This window comes from Trichosurus vulpecula, chromosome 2 (assembly GCF_011100635.1).
Source record: "Trichosurus vulpecula isolate mTriVul1 chromosome 2, mTriVul1.pri, whole genome shotgun sequence".
Classification (NCBI taxonomy): Eukaryota; Metazoa; Chordata; class Mammalia; order Diprotodontia; family Phalangeridae; genus Trichosurus; species Trichosurus vulpecula.
The window spans coordinates 161679258-161699040 of NC_050574.1; the positions used below are offsets into that span (position 1 = coordinate 161679258).

General features: G+C 35.4%; 1 protein-coding gene across 2 annotated transcripts in view; it reads right to left on the reverse strand.

Annotated features, from left to right (window-relative positions):
* The window catches only part of LOC118838683 (N-acetylated-alpha-linked acidic dipeptidase 2), a 94552-nt gene that overhangs the window by 26131 nt on the left and 48638 nt on the right, over positions 1-19783 (reverse strand). For both annotated transcript variants that reach the window (XM_036746037.1, XM_036746038.1), the window contains 5 exons: positions 19695-19758; positions 18581-18648; positions 6877-6968; positions 5615-5705; positions 1969-2233 (listed from right to left, as the gene is read on the reverse strand). In XM_036746037.1, the coding sequence (XP_036601932.1) occupies positions 1969-2233; positions 5615-5705; positions 6877-6968; positions 18581-18648; positions 19695-19758 (580 nt within the window). The remainder of the gene's footprint in view (positions 1-1968; positions 2234-5614; positions 5706-6876; positions 6969-18580; positions 18649-19694; positions 19759-19783) is intronic.

Here is a 19783-nt window from a genome sequence, read left to right on the forward strand (position 1 = left end):
TCATTTGTAAGAATGACTAATAAGAATCTTGTGAATATATGCAGCCAAATCAATGATAATAATAAACAATTTCATTGTTGGAGAGCATTAAGTCATACAGTTTCTGAAGACTCAATGAGGTTTGAAACCTATAAGCTGTATAAACTTGGACAACTTAGTTCAACATCCCTGAACCTGTTTCCTTATCTGCAAAATGTGGATAATCAGATTCCTTACTCCACAGGGTCACTGTGAAGTTGAAATAAGACTATTAATGTAAAGCACTCTGCAAAATGTAAAGAACTACAAATGTTATCATTTTAATTACTGACGTAATTCAAAAACATCTTTAAGCATTATAGAAACATTCCTTCTTTAAAGTCATTAAGTACCCATAACATGCCACCTATATAAGTTTTTCATCCTGTGTCTCTACCCCCACCCCCAGACCAACATCTGAATCATAAGGATTTCCCTTCAGATGGTGATTTCTAAATCATTTTACCTTATCTGAGTCAGGAAGCAGATTTTTTTATTCATCTTACAACTTCTGAGTATAACATGACTTATTCCTTAACTTAAGTAGTCACTGTCCATGGAAAATCATAATATTGTACCAGCTAGAGTTGAAGAGGATCCCTAAGGGCTCAACTAGTCTAATCCCTTCATTTTACAGGCGAGGAAACTGAGGTCCTAGAAAAGGGAAAGAATTTGTTCAAAGTCACACAAGTAGCAAATGGAAGTGCTGGGATTCAAAATAAAGTTTCTGACTTCTAATCCAATGCTTTTCTACCACTCCGCACAGCTGGTATCCAGTAAAGTGGAAGATTCAGGCATCTATCTGGATACCTCTTTGCACATTAAGTGGGCACTCTACCATCTAAACATATTCTCCATATGGCAAGGCTGCTATAAAAAAAAGCCAAAGTCTTCCAAAAACTATAGTTAGTAATCTTACATGGAATTAAAAATAGTAATGTAGAACAGAATTAAGAATGATCACGTATTTTAAAAAGTGAACATGGACAAACACGTTCAAGGTATAAAATAATCCTTCTTGTCTCAAATAAATATGGCTTTAGCAAAGCTTTACTCTTAATAAATATGGAAAATAATACCAGTAATATCAGTTTTGTAGCTTTTCAAAGCTACTAATATCCTATATTTAAACCTTTATGCAATGACTAAGAACTCTACTGGTGGGGCAGCTAGGTGGTGCAGTAAATAGAGCACCGGCCCTGGAGTCAGGGGGACCTGAGTTCAAATTCGGCCTCAGACACTTGACATACTTACTAGCTGTGTGACCTTGGACAAGCCACTTAACTCCAATTGCCCTGCCTTCTCCCTTCCAAAAAATTAAAAAAACTCTACTGGTAAGCCTTGAAAGTACTGGTGACAGATATTATAGATGCAGCTCAGTTTTAATTCTTTACAAGGGTAGCGATATAGAAAAGACATTTACCTACCTGATGTTTCCAGCACTTCCCACACACAAGAAGAAACATGCTACATATGTAGTTTGTTTATCAGTTCCAAGGAATGAACCAATTTGGTTATGGAAATCTCATCATTTATATCAGATCTTATTACATTCTCTCTCTGTCTCTCTTTCTGCCTGTCTCTTTGTCTCTCACATACACACACAAACACACTCCCAGATTCAAGCAAAATCTACAAAGGTTATGAGCAGGTAAATTTTAGAAGAGCAAGCAAATTGGAAGAGCAGGCAAATTTTAATTAGTAATCCTCATGGATATTTGTTCAGGCACCCTCAATTGCTGCCTCTTGAAATAAGCAGAATTCAGTTTGGAATTTAATTTCTTTGATAGGCATTTCTTGGGCAAATTTATTTTTAGTAATCAGTCCAATTTCATATTAAAACAAATAACTGAATAATGACAATGATTGTTGGAAGTAATTATCAAATTGTTATCAAAGGAGGTAATTTCTTAATAGTATGACCCACAATAAATGTCAACTACTACTTACCAAATGACACTCTATGGTCTTTCAATTGTTGGTCATGTTTCTTGGATAAATTATAGATACTGGTAGCATAGTTTCCTAAAGCTTTTGCATAGTCTTGAATATTGAAAGGAATGATTCTGGAATCTGCAAGTTCATATACTAGTCCTCCTCGTAACTGGGCTACAGCAAGTTGTTTCTTAAAGGTAGGGTCATAAAACTGGTCGACCAGCTCAAAAGTCTCATAAATAGTGTGGTAAACTGGATAGCTACTGAACTTGTCTGTTTTCTAGGGTGGGGGTAAAAAAAAAAGCATAGACATATGTTAAATACTTTAAGTGAAAACAAAATTAAGCACTTGTGAAAAAAATTATATCCATATGTCACTATATCCTTCTCCACAATGAAGCAACAGCATTAAATAATTGAGGTAAACAAAACAAAAACAAACAAAAAACTTCCCAACAGTTGGTCCAAAAGTGGAGTGCATAATGTGTTGGTGATGAGTTTCTTCCCTCTAGATAAATTTAAGAAAACACTGGAAAACATCTGAGGGGATTTCTTGCTTGAAGTAAATGGTTACTTGAGGGTTCCCTGCCAACTCTGATATTCTGTGATTCCATATATTTTTTATATCCTTGTATATGTTTGTATTTATTCTCTTCATATTTATACTGCATATACTTATAAATTCACTTCTCTCTCTCACTAGAATGTAACATCTTTGTAAGTAAAAATGATTTCATCCTTTGTATTTATATTTTTAGTTCTTAGATCTAACAGTTACTTAATAAATATATGATGATCGATTCTATGAAATCTTAATGGTCTAAAACTCCACAAACTAAATGTCCAATAATTTGAAAACGCCTTGGTCCTTATTTTACAAACTTTATGAGTCACAAAAATTCTGCTTACTCAAAATTTAAAATACTTCTCACATATTTTGATAACTTGTTTCATAAAATAAGTTGCAATTTAATAGAATTAACATATAAAATAATTAAGATTTTCAGAATGCTATTCTCAACCACAAGCCACCAAATGTGATTATCCTCATTTTATGGTTGAGGAAACCAAAGCTCAGAGAAGGTAGGTGACTTGTCCAAGTGCTATGATTTGAACCCAGGACTCTTCTTGATGTGTTTATATTAGACTGCCTTCCTTAATTTTAATTTGAGAATCTATTTGAAATTTACTACAAATTTCTAAATGTACCAAATGTGTATTCCAAACTTTCTTTAATGAACACTGCTTAGCTTAAATGTACATGTATATAATACACATGCCTAGTATACCCAATAACTCATATGCTATTCAACAGTTTAAATGACCATATTTGCAACCAATCAATTGAGGTTAAAGGATTGGAATTGTAACAAATAAAAGAGAAGCCTATTCCATTTCTCTTCATAGTCCCAGAGTAATAAGAGGGGAGGTAAAGGAAATCTCAGCCCTGGAGAGTCCTTCTAAATGTGTATGTTCTTTGAATCAACATTTTATTGAAGAAAAGCAGGTTGGAGGCAGTGATACCAGAAAGCTTTCTCTATAAAGGTCTGTACTTTTAAAAATGAGTCTGAAATTTTCAGCTATTGATAAGCTAGATGCTTTAAAAGTATAAAATTGGGAAGGCATAGATTTTATAGTATAACAGGAGTTTGGAAGATGCTCAAAACACCTCAAATATAGTCACTCATGTGGAAGATGCCAGGGACTTATTCTATGAAGAGACATTCCATATTGGACTATCAAGCGTCTGAGAGCACCTTTTCCATTGGCTGTATAGTCATAACTGGCTGTGTCTTTAAATCTTCCTCTGTGAGGCAGGTTTCTTTTGTTTGAATGACATCCATGGGTGAAGGATACATTTACTCACAGCAGAGGCACCATGGAGTAAAAGCTGAGTGAGAAAGGGCCTGAGGGCGACCTTTCCCTCAGGCCCTGTGGTCCTGAAAAATGGGTCTGGGATTTTGTTCTTGCTTTGTTTGTCCTTTTAAGTTCTACATGCAGGGAATGGAGGCCCTAGACACAGAAGCTTGTCAATGTGGCCCTGAAGCCCAGGTTTCCAACCTGGTTATTGTTGCTTGCCCAGCAGGGAAGCCTTAAGAAGCCAGGGCAACAAGACATAAAGGGAGGGGGAAAGAGAGGATACCTTCAGATTTAGAACTTGGTGGGACTAATACTACGGAGGAACAGAGATAATTTTTTCATTCAACCCACCCCTTTCCTCTTCAGAAACTGAGGTTTTGCCCCTGAAGTGCTAAGAGAAAATGTTTGTATGTTTGTTCTGGCTATACCTTTGAAGCAAATATCTTTTTGTAAAAGCAAATCTGACTGTTAAGTGATTAAGTGGAACTGGGGGTTTGGATCCCTAAAGTTTGAGGAATACAATTACAAATGGCAGAGACCAAAGACACCCCTAATTCTCTAAGGGTCCTGGAAAACCCTTGGGGGGGAAGAATGAAATGTGACACACTGGTCCTCAAATAGTGAAGGCCAAAAAAACATTATTACATTAGAAAGAAGATTCCCTAAGAAAAGACTTAAGAGTTTTTAGTGGATTAATGCACAAATCAAGTCAACAGTCAACGAAAAACTAAACATGATCCTGGGAGATATTAAGAGGAACACTGCTTCCAGCACGAAGGAGATAATCCTCCTGTTCTCTATCCCGATCAGACTACATCTGCAGCATTGTTTATTTTTGGGTGCTACATTTCAGGAAGAGTGTCAGTGGAACGTGGCCAAAGAAGGTCAATCAGGATGGTGAAATGCCTGAAGATCAAGACATATAATAATACTACTAATAACTGATTCTACGTGGCACTTAAAAATTTGCCATTCTCTCATCTGATCCCCATCAGGATCAATTAAAGGAGCTAGGAATGTTTAGCCTGGAGAAGCCTGAGAGGGGAGATGATAGATATCTTCAAGCATCCAAAGAGCTGGCTCTTAGAAGAGAGAACAGATTTATTTTACTTCTTTCCAAATGGCAAAATTAGGATCAATGGGTAGAAATTGCAAAGAAGCCAATTTAGACTTAATATGTATAAGGAAAACTGTTCTAACAACTAGAGCTGTTTAAAGGGAAATGGGCCCCCTTGGGAGGTAGTGGGTTCCTCCAAACTGGAAGTCTTTAAGCAAAGGACAGATGATTGATTCCTTGTTGGGGATATTACAGAGGAGATTTCTCTTTAGATATGGATTTGATTAGTTAAGCTCTGAGATTCCTTCAAAACCTGATAGTCAGTTCTATGAACTATATATGCATTATTTTGCTCACTATTATGGCACTAGCTTATTTCAAATGTAATAATTCACAAAGCATGAAATAACACTTAATGGTCTATAAAGGAACTTAGAGAAGAGTGGAACCAGGAAACCTGTTCACTCAGTACAGGTCATCAGATGTGGCAGCATTTGCTCACTTGACCAACATATACACAACACACACAAATCTACATATATGTATATACACATATATATACACACATGCATGCATACATATATGTATATTGTAGATAAGTGTTTATTATACATGCATAGGTATATAATTTATTATTTATTTTATTATTTACTATTAAAATATTCACATTATATATATATATACACACACACACACACACACACATAGAATAAAATTCTTACTCCAGATAATAAAATGGCTTACCCTGTTCTTAGTATAACGGGCTCTACCAGAAGCAATTCCCAGCCTCTGAAAATAAGCTTCAAAATCACTCCCAGATCCTAGTTTATTTATTCTATACATAGAAAAAAAATCAATATAAAGTCAACTTCCCACAATAACTTATAACCTAAGTCTAACAAAACTCTATTCCTGACAGGAGACAGAAAACTATTCTCAGTGAATTTAATTAATTTTTGGATGAAAATAGAACTGTTTTAAGTTTAACATAATCATGAGAGGTTTAACCTCAGGCAACTCTCAATCTAAAATGCTGCAGACAAGTTGCCAATCTGTATTAATGGTAAGAGTTGTCATGCTAGTAGTGTCTTTTACTGATGAAATCACAGGCGTAGATGAAAACCACAATCTTCGGGTAAATATTTTCCCCTATAAAATGTTAAGAGAATTTCAGTCCTGATAAAACTAAATGCATCTTATTTTCATTTTAGTAACAAAGCCAATATTGGTGAGCTGTGTTTTACTTAATTAAAAAAGAAAATAGTTGGAGGCAGATTTAGTCACACTACTCAAATCTTCTAGAAAATCCAGTTAAAGAAGAGGGAATGAAACTGAACTTTCTCATACAGTTTTTGCAAGCTTAACAACCCTTTGTCCTACCTGTGGTCCCTAGAAGTGAACACATAATGAAGAAAAATGACATAAAATGAATAGAGGGAAATAGCTATAGTGGAAAAAATGAAATATTTCTGAGTTACAAAATGAATGAGTCATTATCTAGCTTTTATGCTGTTATTGCATATCAGGATGCAAATCAGTGATGAAAATAAAATCACCCTAAAAGAAATGGCAATTTGACATTCGTTTTGCCATATACCCACTGTCCTACTCAATGGTTTAGACTGGAATCTAGGGTGGAGATAGGGAAAACTAGGATTAGGGCTGGGGGTTTTTTTTTGTTTGTTTTATTAATGTATTTTGTTATTAAATTATAAACATTTACAGAGTACTTCCACCTGATAAGATGTATCTTGTAACAAAGTAAAACAGATAAAACTAGCAATTTAGTGATCTTATCTGAAAGTGCAACCAACATCTCACATATGTAGCACCTTTTACCTCAAAATATAAAAAATATATATATTTTCTCTCTTCCTAACCCCCATCCCAATGAAAGGTAAAAGAAAAAGAGTTTCTTGGAAGTTATATTTTTTAGACAGTCAAGGAGCAAGTGAAATCCACTGCTTATTTTCTAGTACATGCAAAACATATATTTAAAAATTTACCTAGGAATATTTTTATCTTCAGGTGAAGGATCCTTTTTTAACCAGCTTTCATAAAGAGATTTGCTCTCAAAACCATCATCAGGGCTATCAATCTGGAAAGGTAAAACACATATTGGAAAATCAGAAGCAAAAGTATAATCAATCATAATGCTATATAAAATGTATGTATCACGATATATACTTATGGGTAGGTAGGTGGCACAGTGGATAGAGATCTAGGCCTGGAGTCAGGAAGACTCATTTTGAATTTAAATCTGGCCTTAGACACTAGCTCTGTGACCCCAGGCAAGTCACTTAACCCTGTGCCTCAGTTTTCTCATCTGTAAAAGGAGCTGCAGAAGGAAATGGCAAACTACTCCAGTATCTTTGCCAAGAAAACGCCAAACAGGGTCAGGAACAGTCAGACATGACTGAAAAATGATTAAACAACAGCAATACAAACATATATACATGTTAAATTGAATTTTTTAAAAGTTATTATGAAGCAGCATTTTATAGATTAGATTCCATAAACCTTTATGTAAATGTGTGTATGAATTCCAACTTAATATTATAAGTTATGGTTCATTTGTCAATAAGTGCCTGTTTGCAAGTAGGCAAAAAGTTATCTCCCAGGTAGTGGTTTTTACCATATTATTGTTAAAGATGGAAGTCTTTTTTTAAGCATTTTTAAAAAGACTTGAAAAATTAAAAAAAAATTGGCATTTTGTCTTTTTTTTTAACTAGAAACTTTGGGAAAAATTTGTACTTTGGTAACTTTTGCTTAAAAAGATACAGGGAAATCCTAAGAAGGCTAGTTATGATCCATGTTAGGGAAGATTATTTAGCAGCTTGCAACAGTAAACTCATATCCTAAGAGCCCACATCAAAACACTACTCTTGACTATAGATGGAATTCATTTTCTGAGAGATGTAATTAATTTTTAGATGAAAACAGAACTATCTGAGTTTAATACAATCACAAGAGGTTTAACCTCTCAATATCCCAGGAACCTTCTCAGTCTATAAGTTACAGAGAAGTTTGCCAATCTGTATGAATGATAACAGTTGCCATGCTGGGAATTTCTTTTACTGATGAAATCACAGGATCAGACAAAAACCACAATAATCCAGTTTTCTCAGGGACATATTCTGGAATAAATCAAACCTACACATTTGCTTTTCTGCTGGAGGGAGAAAACTAAACTGTCTAGACCTGCGGCCATAGGAAGTGTTTATCAAAATGATGGCTCACCTAATTCTTTTTTTATCAAGAGCCTTAACTCTGGCCCAGATTGACAAATCTAATTCTGTTCTGACTTTACCTATTTAATTCATGTAAGTCCAAATATCTCTTTGAAATTAGCCAAATCTCACTTTTAAACACAGAACTTTAGAGTGGGAAGGGGCTTTAGAGATCACTTGACAAAATCCTCTGAATTTGCAGGGAAAGATTCTAAGGCCCAAAGAGATTAAATGACTGGCCTAATTATTTTGTGAAAGGCAGAACTAGAAGCAAGTCTACTAACTCCTAGGCGTACCCCTGCTACGACATCATACTCTGAACACATTGTCACCAGTTTTTTACATATTGGGCCGGATGTAAGGGGGCAGGAAGAAAACATAATTAATGACAGAAAAAAAATGGTGCCGCAACTAAGTGAAACAACGTAATATAATAGTAAGAGTCTAGAGCCCTTGATTCAAGTCCTGACTATGACTTAGGCAGATCACTTTCCTTCTTGGGCCTCAGTTTTATCGGCTATAAATGAAGAAGACTAGATAATCTCTAAGATCTCTTCTGACTTTTACTTTCAATGAATCAACATGTCTGTAACTTAGGCTAATGAGGGGCACTGGAGATCCCCTAATTACATTATTTTTTTTCCTACCTCTCCTTTTCACTACTATATACCTAATCTTTATGGAAACTGTTATGTTCAATTTAAGTACTTTAATATATCAGTCCTTAACTTTTAAACTGAACCAATTAGAAATGATAAGATTACATAAATTTAGAGGGAAAAGGATCTTAGAGTTCATCTAATCCAATACCATCCTCTCAGCTGAAGAATCATCTTGAAAGATAAGATGAATGCCCAAGATGACAGATAATAAGCACCAGGAACCAGGATTCAAACCTAGAGACTCTCATTCCAAATCCAAAGTTCTTTCTGCTAGGACCACAATACATGAGTGCAACCTATTTTGTTTCTTAGCTACATATAAATATCAAGTATGTGCTCAGAATGTCAGAGAGAAAATTTCCTCCACGGCAAAGTTTCTGAAGGCAAAGAACTAAAAGAATAAGTGCAAATGTTTTATAAGATGAAGCGGGGCAAAGACTGCCTGATATAGTAGACTTAGCAGATTCTAAACTGTCTTTGGCAAGTCCCATAATCTCCCTGGGCCTGTTTCCTTATGTGCAAAATGGATATAAAAAAAGCTCCCTTACCTATCTCAAAAGGCTGTTGTAAATTCCAAATAGGCATGTTGCAAATGTCTCTGAATCACCCCATGCTCTCAAAATGTTCAGAACCTACAGAATCCTATCCATAGGATTCTCTTTGGAGTGTACCTCCCAGAAGCTTGTGCAATGGATCCACAGTGTGGCTTTCAAAATAATTAAATCTCCAACAAGTACAAGGTATTTGATAGCACAAAATTTCACCAAAAAACAAAATTGTTTCAGCAGCTCAGTTAATAAAGTTTCGTTGTAAAGCATACAATTATCCATTAATACCATGAACAAATAAAAGAAAGGTGAAGCTCTATATCCCCCCACTCCACTTTGCTCTGCCCAAGAAAAAATAAATAAAACCAAAAAAGGTCAAAAAAAAAAAACAGAGAGAACAGAAACTAGGAACAAAGACGTAATCTGGATAATTATTAATAGCTTCCTTGTTTGAAGAATAACTGTGAACGAGGAAGCAATTCTGAGTATTATAAATATTCAAATCAACTACAAAGGACCTATAAAGAAAGATGTTATCTACCTCTAGAGAAAAAACTAATAGAAGTTCCTATAGGATGGTTTTACATATCTATTTGTGTCAAATGATTGCCTTCTCTAGTTCAGGGCGGGGAGGGAAGGAGGCAGACAGTTCAGAACGTAAAATGTAACAAAAAAGAAATAAAATTAAATTAAAAAGTCCTTGTTAATGAAAACTTGTGAATCTTGTGTGTTTTAAGCAAATCTTTTGTAGTAGAGAAAATAGTTCTCCTTTACCTGAGCTATTTCTTATACTAAGTAACTCTCTAGAAGTAATCCTGTTACCTCTTTTGGGGAGATTGTAGACACCAACTAAATCTAAGTTTTGTTTATTTAAGGACTGTCCCATGAGTTCTACTTTGGGGTGGGGCTACAAAGAACTAGAGACAATGAGAAAAGTTGACCATCCTTCTTAAGAGACCAGGCCACATCAGGACTGACCCTACTTCACCTAAGCCAAGAACCAGGGCCTCATATTCCAGATAAGCCCTCATAGCTAATATACATAAGGGTCTGCCCCACATGGTTTGGGGAAAAAATGAGCATTTGGCAGTGTCCCTTGTAATGGATGATGTCCCCAGGAGTTTTAAAAATAGCACTACATGTGTTGAAGGGGACTTAGAATGGAGCAGTTCTCAGAGAAGGTAGAGCTCCATTCCCCATTATCATTCCATTTGAGGATAGTTTGTTTAGGTTAGGTGTACACACACACACACACACACACACACACACACACACATACACACACACACACACACACACACATACACACACACCCCATAAATATATTATCTGCTTATATGGTCTCTTGTTTGTGGCAAACTTAAAACTTACATAGGGATGTGATTATGATAAATCCCTGTTGCTTATTATAAATCCAAATGGGTTCAGTGTCTCCTTTTCCTTCATCATTCCTACACCTAAACATATGCTAAAAATCAGAGATAATGCTTTCTATAACTTTAAAAGGCCAAAGCTTCTTCCCAGATCTCCACTGGCTACCATTATTAATTATACCAGGTAAGGATTTGGTGGCTGCCAAATTTGTTTTACATAAAGGAAAAGGAGATTCATAAGTAGTAATAATGGTAAGCAATTGAGGAACAAATCATTTGTAACGAGCTGCCTAATATGGGCAACAGAAGTGCTTTTTTCCTCCTCCCAGAAAGAGAGGAGACCAGGAAGAAATTGTCTACCAGCTTAATAGAAATATAAGCTTCGAGATAAGCCACTCTAAAAGACAAGAGGTGGAGGAAAATTAAAGCTTCCTTTGGCTGCTCTTCAATCAGGAAACTGAATTGCTTCTATCTGAATTGTCTTAGGAAGATCCTGAAGATCACCCTGCAGGATAAAATACCAGACACTGAGGTCCTTTCTTGAACTAAACTGCCAAGCATTCAAATTCTAATGCAAAGAGCACAACTCCGATGGACTTGCCATATTGTTTGAAAGTAAAACAGACACTTGTTAAACTATTTTATGGAGCACTCTCAGAGGGCAAGTGTTCACATGATCTCCAGAAGAAGTGATACAAGGATACTTTCAAGGTCTCTCTTAAGAACATTGGAATTGCTTGTGTGACATGGGAGACCCTGGCACAGGACTGCTCAGCATAGTGTGCCCTCATCAGAGACTGTACTGTACTCTATGAGCAAAGCAGAACTGAAGTAGCTCAAAAGAAACACTAGATGTGCAAATTTAGAGGAACCACCCCAAATGTTCACACAGACTATTTGTCTCTGATCTGTGGTAGAATATTCCAAGCTTATATTAGTCCCATCAGCCAGTCAGACACACTGTAACTTGACCTCTAGCATAGTGATATCATTTTGGTCCTCTTTGAGAACAAAGGACAACCACCAACCAGTCTCTCCAGTGTGCCCATTGGTCCTTATTCAAGGGGAAAGACTGCTCTTCAACTTTTCACTCTCATCACCTACAATAGGAACTCACAAGGTCTTGAAGAAAAGGAACAGAAGGGGTAGAAATCGTCCCCACTTCTTCCTATGAGATGTGAACAAGACTGCTGATCTGATCCCCTCTTCCCAGAATAAAAACCAAATTTTTAAAAGTTACCAATGTGTTGAATTCTCTGAAAGAGTCTAGTTGTCTTGGAATAACCTAGGAATAATAATAAACTAGGAACAATCAGATGGATCACAAATGGCGAGAGTTTATCATCCTTTCACCCTCTGAAAATTTGCACCCTTAACAATGAAATGTGCATAGTCAGGGGAGGTCTCTCTGCCTCTGCTCTTAAACCTGCCATAATAAACAGGCATAATCCTATACACTTTGTGTGATTCATCCCAAAGGAAAATCTCACACAGCATAAGTGCTACAACAACAAAACTCCAAAACAAAACAAACAAAAAAAAGAATAAAAGAATATCATTCTACTTAGACTCTTTCCTGCAATAAGAAATCTGAAGTAGAGGTAGAATAAAGTTTACCTCATTAAAAGAAATCTAAGAGGAAGAATACAGACATAACATAATAATTTCCATAAAACAATATAATATGGTCAAATATCAAAGGCAATTCTAATGAACTTCTCTTTAAAAATATATTTTTCATCAAAGCACGGCAGCAAGAGATAGAAAGAGAAATTCCAGTTAAAATAACTACAGACAATATAAAATACTTGGAAGTCTACCTGCTAAAACAAACCCAGGAACTATATGAACACAATTACAAAAAAACACTTTTTACACAAATAAAGTTAGATCTAAACAACTGGAAAAATATCAATTGCTCATGATAGAATAAGCCAATACAATAAAAAGGACAATCCTACTTAAATTTTCTAATTCAGTGCTATACCAATCAAATTACCAAAAAAATTATTTTATAGAGCTAGAAAAAATAACAAAATTCATCTGGAAGAACAAAAGGTCAAGAATATCAAGAGGATTAATGAAACCAATGTGAAGGAAGGTGGCTTCTATATTACAAAGTGGTAATCATCCAAACTATCTGGTATTGGCTAAGAAACACAGTGGTGAATCAGTGGAATAGATTAGGTACACCAGATACAATAGTAAATGACATAGTAATCTAGACTTAGATAAACACAAAGATCCAAGCTTTTGGGATAAGAACTCACTATTTGACAAAAATTGCTGGGAAAATTGGAAAACAGTATGGCAGAAACTAGGTATAGACCAATATTTTATACCATACACCAAGAAAAGGTCAAAATGGGTGTATGATAAAAGATGATTTAATAAGCAAATTAGGAGAACAAAGAGTTTACCTGTCAGATCTATGGAGAAGGGAAGAATTTATGACTGAGAGACAGCATTATGAGATGTAAAATGGATTATTTTGATTATATTAAATTAGAAAGGCTTTTGTAGTCAAAATTAGAAGGAAAGCAGAAAGCTGGGGAAAACTTTTTTACAGGAAATATTTCTGATAAAGGCTTCATTTCTCAAATAGAGAACTGAGTTAAATTTGTAAGAATACAAGTCATTTCCCAGTTGATAAACCGTCAAAGGATATGAACAGGCAGTTATCAGACAAAAAAATCAAAGCTCTCTACAATCACATAAAAATGCTCTTAAATGACTAATGACTAGAGAAATGCAAATTAAAACAGCTCTGAGGTTGCATCTCATACCTATCAGATTAGCTAATATGACAGAAAAGGAAAGTGATAGATGTTGGAGGGGATGTGGGGAAAACTGGGACACTAATGCACTGTTGGGGGAGTTGTCAACTAATCCAACCATTCTGGAGAACAATTTGGAACTATGCCCAAAGGGCAATCAAACTACATACTCTTTGATCTAGCAATACCCCTAATAGATTTGTATTCCAAAAAGAGGGAAAAAACCTACTTGTCCAAAAAATATTTACGACATTTCTTTTTTTATGGTGGAAAAGAATTAAAAATTGAGAGGATGCGCATCAATTGGAGAATGGCTGAACAAGGTGCGGCATATGAATATAATGGTATATTATTATGCTGTAAAAAATGATGAGCAAGTGGATTTCAGAAAAACCTGGAAATACTCACAGAAACTGATGCAAAGGGAAGTGAGCAGAACCATAAGAACTTAATGGGAACATTGTACAATGATCAACTATGAATGACTTAGCTATTCTAAGCAATATGACAATCCAAGGCAATTCCCAAAGGACTCATGATGAAAAAAGCTATTCACGTTCAGAGAAAGAATTGATGGAGTTTGAATGCAGATTGAAGCATGTCATTTTCACTTCATTTTTTGGGTGTTTTTTTTCTTTCAGTCTGTTTCTTCTTTCAGAATGTGAATAATATGGAAATATATTTTACATGATTGCACATATATAACCTATATCAAATTGTTTACTGTCTTAGAGAGGGGGCAGGTAAAGGAGGGAGGGAGAAAATTTGGAACTCAAAAATTTTTTAAATGAATGTTAAAGTTTGTTTTTTACAGGTAATTGGAAAAAATAAAACACTTAAAAATCAAAATATATTTTTCACTAATTAAAATTTGACACACAAACAATATCTAGATAGTACCTACTAACACATTGTAAATCTGAAATCAGGCATTATAGTATTTTCAGATCTTCTCTCTAGGTGATGCAGTATATAGAGTGCTGGCCCTGGAGTCAGGAGGACCTGAGTTCAAATTCCGGCTCAGACTCCTACTAGCTGTGTGATTCTGAGCAAGTCACTTAACCACTGTTTACGTTTCAGTTTCCTCATCTGTAAAATGAGCTAGAGAAGAAAACGGCAAATCACTCTAGTATGCTTGCCAAGAAAACCCCAAATGGGGTCCCAAAGAGTCAAACATGACTAATCAACGACAACACCTTATTTCAACAAATGTGCTACCAGTAAATGTACACTGTCTTGTTTCTTCACTGTTACATTTTATATTGTTAACCCTACTGAGTTTCTATCCCTCTTCATATTCTTTACATCACAGAAGTTTGGGATTGAGCAACTATTTTACTCTCCTGTTTAAAAAAAAAGGGAGGGAATTTTGTAAAAATTGTATGGTTTTTCAACTAATTTCAAGCTCATAAGGGTTAGGGTTAGGGCTAAGGGATTTTTTTCCCTTTCATCTCTTAAACCTGCCATAATAAACAGGCATAATCCTATATACTTTGTGTGATTCTTCTGTGACGTTTTCTGAATCATTTATAACCTTACTGGTTTCCTTTTAAGCCTGTGAATTTAAAGTCTTTCCTGAATTCTTTTTCAATGTTTTATTTTACTTCATTGAAATCTTTTGTTTTAAAATCGCATTCATTTTGAAAATAACCCTCTCCTACCTAGTGAGTCATTCCTTGTAATGAAAAATAAAAAAAGAGAAGAAAAAAAGCAGCTCAGAAAAACTAACCAATGACTCATGATAACCTGATTGTTGAACAAGGATAAGCACTCTGAAAGGCAATAATAAAGAGGAAGCATATTCCAAGCATGATGGACAATTTTTGTAAAGCTATAGAGAGAGGAGATGGCATGTGGAGTTCAGGGAACTTTTAGTAGTTCAGTTTGGCTGGAAGATGGAGTACATGAGAAAGAGTACTGTGAAACATCTGAAAAGTTACACTAAAGCCATATGTTGATGTCTTTAAATGCCAGCTTGAGGAGTTAGCATTTTATACTAGAGACAATAGGAAATCATAGAAGACTTATGAGGAGGGAAGCTAACATGGTCTTAAGATTTAGGAAGACAATGTGGGCAGCTGCGCTGAGAAAGGATTAAAAAGAGAAGACAATAGAAGCAGGGAGAGCAAATAAATAGCAATTACATTAGTCCAGGAGAGGGGCAAAGGTGTCAATTGGGATAGTAGCCATGTGAACAAAGAGAAGGGAATCAGTGGAAGAGATATTATAGAACTGACCAAATGTGGCAAATGATTGAATATGGAGATGGGATGAGGGAGAAGCAGGAGTCAAAGACAACACAGGCTGAAAATCTAGGTGCCAAGAAGGATACTGGTGTTCACACACACACACACACACACACACACACACACACACACACAGATTAGTATTTATAGGGATGAAAAGTTTGGGATGAGGGGAGGAAGATTTGGCTATGTTGAATTTAGGATGCTGATAGGACATCTATTTGGAACTGTATAACAAGAAGTGATGTGACCTTGAAACTAAAGTAAGACAAAGTCTAGATACATAGATTTGCACAGAAATGATAAATAGATGGAATGCTTGCCCAATCTGCAGTTAGTATAAAGAGTTAGGATCCATGAAGATCTGGATACATGAAACTCTTGACTGGCTAAAACAGTTACCTAAATTACAAAAATAAAATTGAAAAGCAATAAATGAGAAGTCTTAGGCCTGTGTTAAAAATTGATAATCACAAGTATAAGATGAGAAGGTGTAATTGCATGATGGGTTTGTCTAAAAAAATGTTCTGAATTTTAGTGGATGGGAAGTTCAAAATGAGTTGATAGTGTGATATTCCAGTCAAACAAACAAAAATATTTCTAATGTGACCTTGGGCTGTACTGAGAGGCATATCCTCCAGAAATAAAGACGCAATAGTTCCACTGTACTTTGCCCTGGTCAGACTCTAACTGTAATATTATGTTCAGTTAAGCACATTACATTCTAGAAGGATATTGATAAGTTTGAGAACATTGAGGAATGCAGACCAGGATTATGAAGGACCTTGAGTTCGTACCATATAAGGATTGATCAAAGGAAATGGGAAAATTTAACATAAAGATGATGATGAAAATGATTATCCAAACCAAAAAAACCCCCTCACAAAACATTAACAAAATACAGTGGCCATCACTCTATGTCAGCTACAGAAAGATATGAACAATATCTATATATGGTGTCATAGTTCTGCTTTCTTCATTTTGTAACAGTTTCTCATTTAAATTTTCAAGAGTTTTGTTTGTGATATGATTTCATTGACAGGATTTCACTGGCATAGGATTTCATTGGCCTAGGGAACTCCCAGTGAGGAAACTTGCTCTATGAATGCAGCTCAGGAGCTATTCTACATCACAGAGCCTTAAGAATTCGCTAGGGCACTGAGAATTGACTTCTCACTAATAATTTCTTAAATGCAAAATCAGATGAGCTTTTCTCAGTTCTCATTCATTTACTTCTCATTGGCATCTCTTCAATTTGTGATACTGTTGACACATAAATACATGTATATAACTAAATATATATGGATACGTATGAGATGACTATAACAACATAAATAGAAAAAATAACAAAATCAAAAGTGAATGTTATGTATTTATAATGACCAAGTTTGAACCCGAAGAATTTGCAGATGTAGGAGACCTATGAGTGTGGAACACTACATATATTAGCATACTTGAAGGATGTGTTGAATTTTTTTCTTCTTTTTTCTATCTTTTGTCTTAAGGGATGGCTCTCTGGGTAGGGAAGAAGTGAAGGATATATATCAAGAAATGAATGCGATTAAAAAGAAAACCAACAAGTTTTTTTTTGATGAAAACTCTCTTAAGTCTTAGAAGGGCTACAATATGTTGAGAGAGTACCTATACGCTGACAAAAATCACAGATTCTTAAAGTACTATAGCAAGTCTTCATATTTTGTTGTCACTGTTCAGCCATTTGAGTCATACCTGACTCTTCATGACCTCTTTCGGGATTTTCTTGACAGAGAGACTGAAGTTTTGTCATTTCTTTCTCCAGCATATTTTACAGATGAGGAAACTTGGACAAACAAGGTTAAGTGACTTGCCCAGGGTCACATAGCTAGTAAGTGTCTGAGGCCAGATTTTGAACTTAGGTCCTCTTGACTCTAGGTCCAGCACTCTATCCACTGTACCACCTAGCTACCCAAGTCTTCGTAGACCTGATGACTAATAAATGACCCATGGAGATGTTAAATGAAGTAGATTACCTAACAGTCCTTTACTGTTTTCAAAACACTTTCATCTCCATGATCTTAGGCAGGGCAAGCAATTCTGGCCATTTTAAAGATTGAGAAACTGAGACCCAAAGAGGTCAAGTGATCTTGTCCAAAGCCACTTAACTTAAAGCCAGGAATGGAATTCAAGTCTTCTCTATTATAATAACAATTCTCACTTGTATAGAGCCTTAAAGTTTATAAGGCAATTTCCTACCAGTGAGGGAGGTAAAACAAGTACTGTCCGGCCTATTTTATAGATAAAAAAACAAGTTCAGTGAGATTAAATTACTGTTTTCCCCCAAGCTTATAGAGGTGATAAGAATCAGAGTCAAGACTCAAACCCTGATATCCTGACACTAAGTTTAGTGTCTAATGTGCCTCTTACTCTGCTTTTTCTCTACATGACAACTGGTAGGCTGAATACACAATATGATTGTATGTATTAGCATTGCCTAGAGAAAGACTAGGGCTATCACTCATAATTTGTGACATGGACATATAAAACACAATTTCTTAATATTTTGTTGACTGGAGGGAAGTACCAAAGTTGAAGTGTGAAAGCAGAGAAATGCTTACCTCATTTCACGCTGATTCATTCTAATTGCGGCTAGATACATCAAATGCCTATTCGTATAGTTTCTGTATTTCAAACTGTCATGATTTTAATAATTCATTCAAATACAAGAATCCTAAATAAAATGTGTATTCCCTATTATATAGTGACTTAATAATAATCTCTTTGATGGAAGAGACATTTTTTTAATCCCCAGTTCCTAGCAAAAAGCCTTGACCATAGTAGGTGCTAGCTTGATGAATTTAATTTATCTGTTATTTTGTGACAGATTCATTTATGTACCTCTTTTGTCAGATTATAGACCAATTTGTAGAGAAGGGGTGTGCAGTCCACTCTAAGGGTATAATTGCCTGAGAAAAGAAACAAAGATATGACCAAGTTAAATGTGAATTATTAACAACTCTAACTTTATTTCCCAATGTTTTAATTATGAGCATATTTCAATAGTTTTAGAAATTAATTCTTCTTTCCTCAGGAAAGGGAAATAAGAACACAGCTGGACAGCCAGAGGGAAAGCTCTAGTAATGCAAATTGGGACCAGGAGCAAAGAGAAAACATTCTTATTCTAGCACTTTTCAGGGGGAATCTGGAATTATAAAGCCTTCAGCACTGGAGGTTCCTGTGGGGGATATACTGGAAAGAAGGAATACTACAGGGGCTTGGGCAGCAATGTCTAAAAGGCTGGAGGAGGGCTGAAGGCAGTTTTTCTATAAATGGGTTGTTCATAAGTAGAAGACAGAGGCCAAGGTCTGAAGCATTAAAAAGGACCCCAAAGAATCCCAGATACTTTCTTAAATATTCAGAGTAAAGGGGGTAATTATACTGGGTGTTCCAAGTCTTAATGTAGTTTTAAGCATCTGACATTGTAATCTGTACTAAAACTTTCGGGAAATCCTGTATATTTTGACAACCACCACAACCTGAAGACCAAAGTTAGTCTGACTTGTCCTTAGACTCATTATTTTAGAGCTTTGAGGTATATGAAAGATAACCTCATCTAGTACCCTTATTTGGGAGGAAGAAAACAACCACCACAAAGGTTTAAACTGACCTATGTACAATTTAAGAGAATCTTTGTGACATATTTACTTGTGCTTTAATATCAATACGTGCAATGTTTCCCACTAAGACTAAAAAATGGAGGCAAATTGTTATAGTATCTGCACTGACAGAAATACAGTTGGACAATTTACTTACTTAGTAAACCAGGCAAGACCAGTGAATATTAAGTTTACCAAAGGTACTGGTGGAATGGATTGCTTATGTACATCATTTAACTAATAAAATGGGAAACAAAGGTAGCAATAGCAAATAGCTCACAAGAAGAGTTAAATGGTGCACTAGTAAGTACTTCAGAACCTAAAAGATGAAATTACTTATTTGAAATAAATTTTACCTTCTATGGATGAGTCTGAATTTATATAAGCAATGCTTCTCTCTTGAAGTATTTTTGCATTCTCCTATAGTTGAGGTAAAGTTGTTATT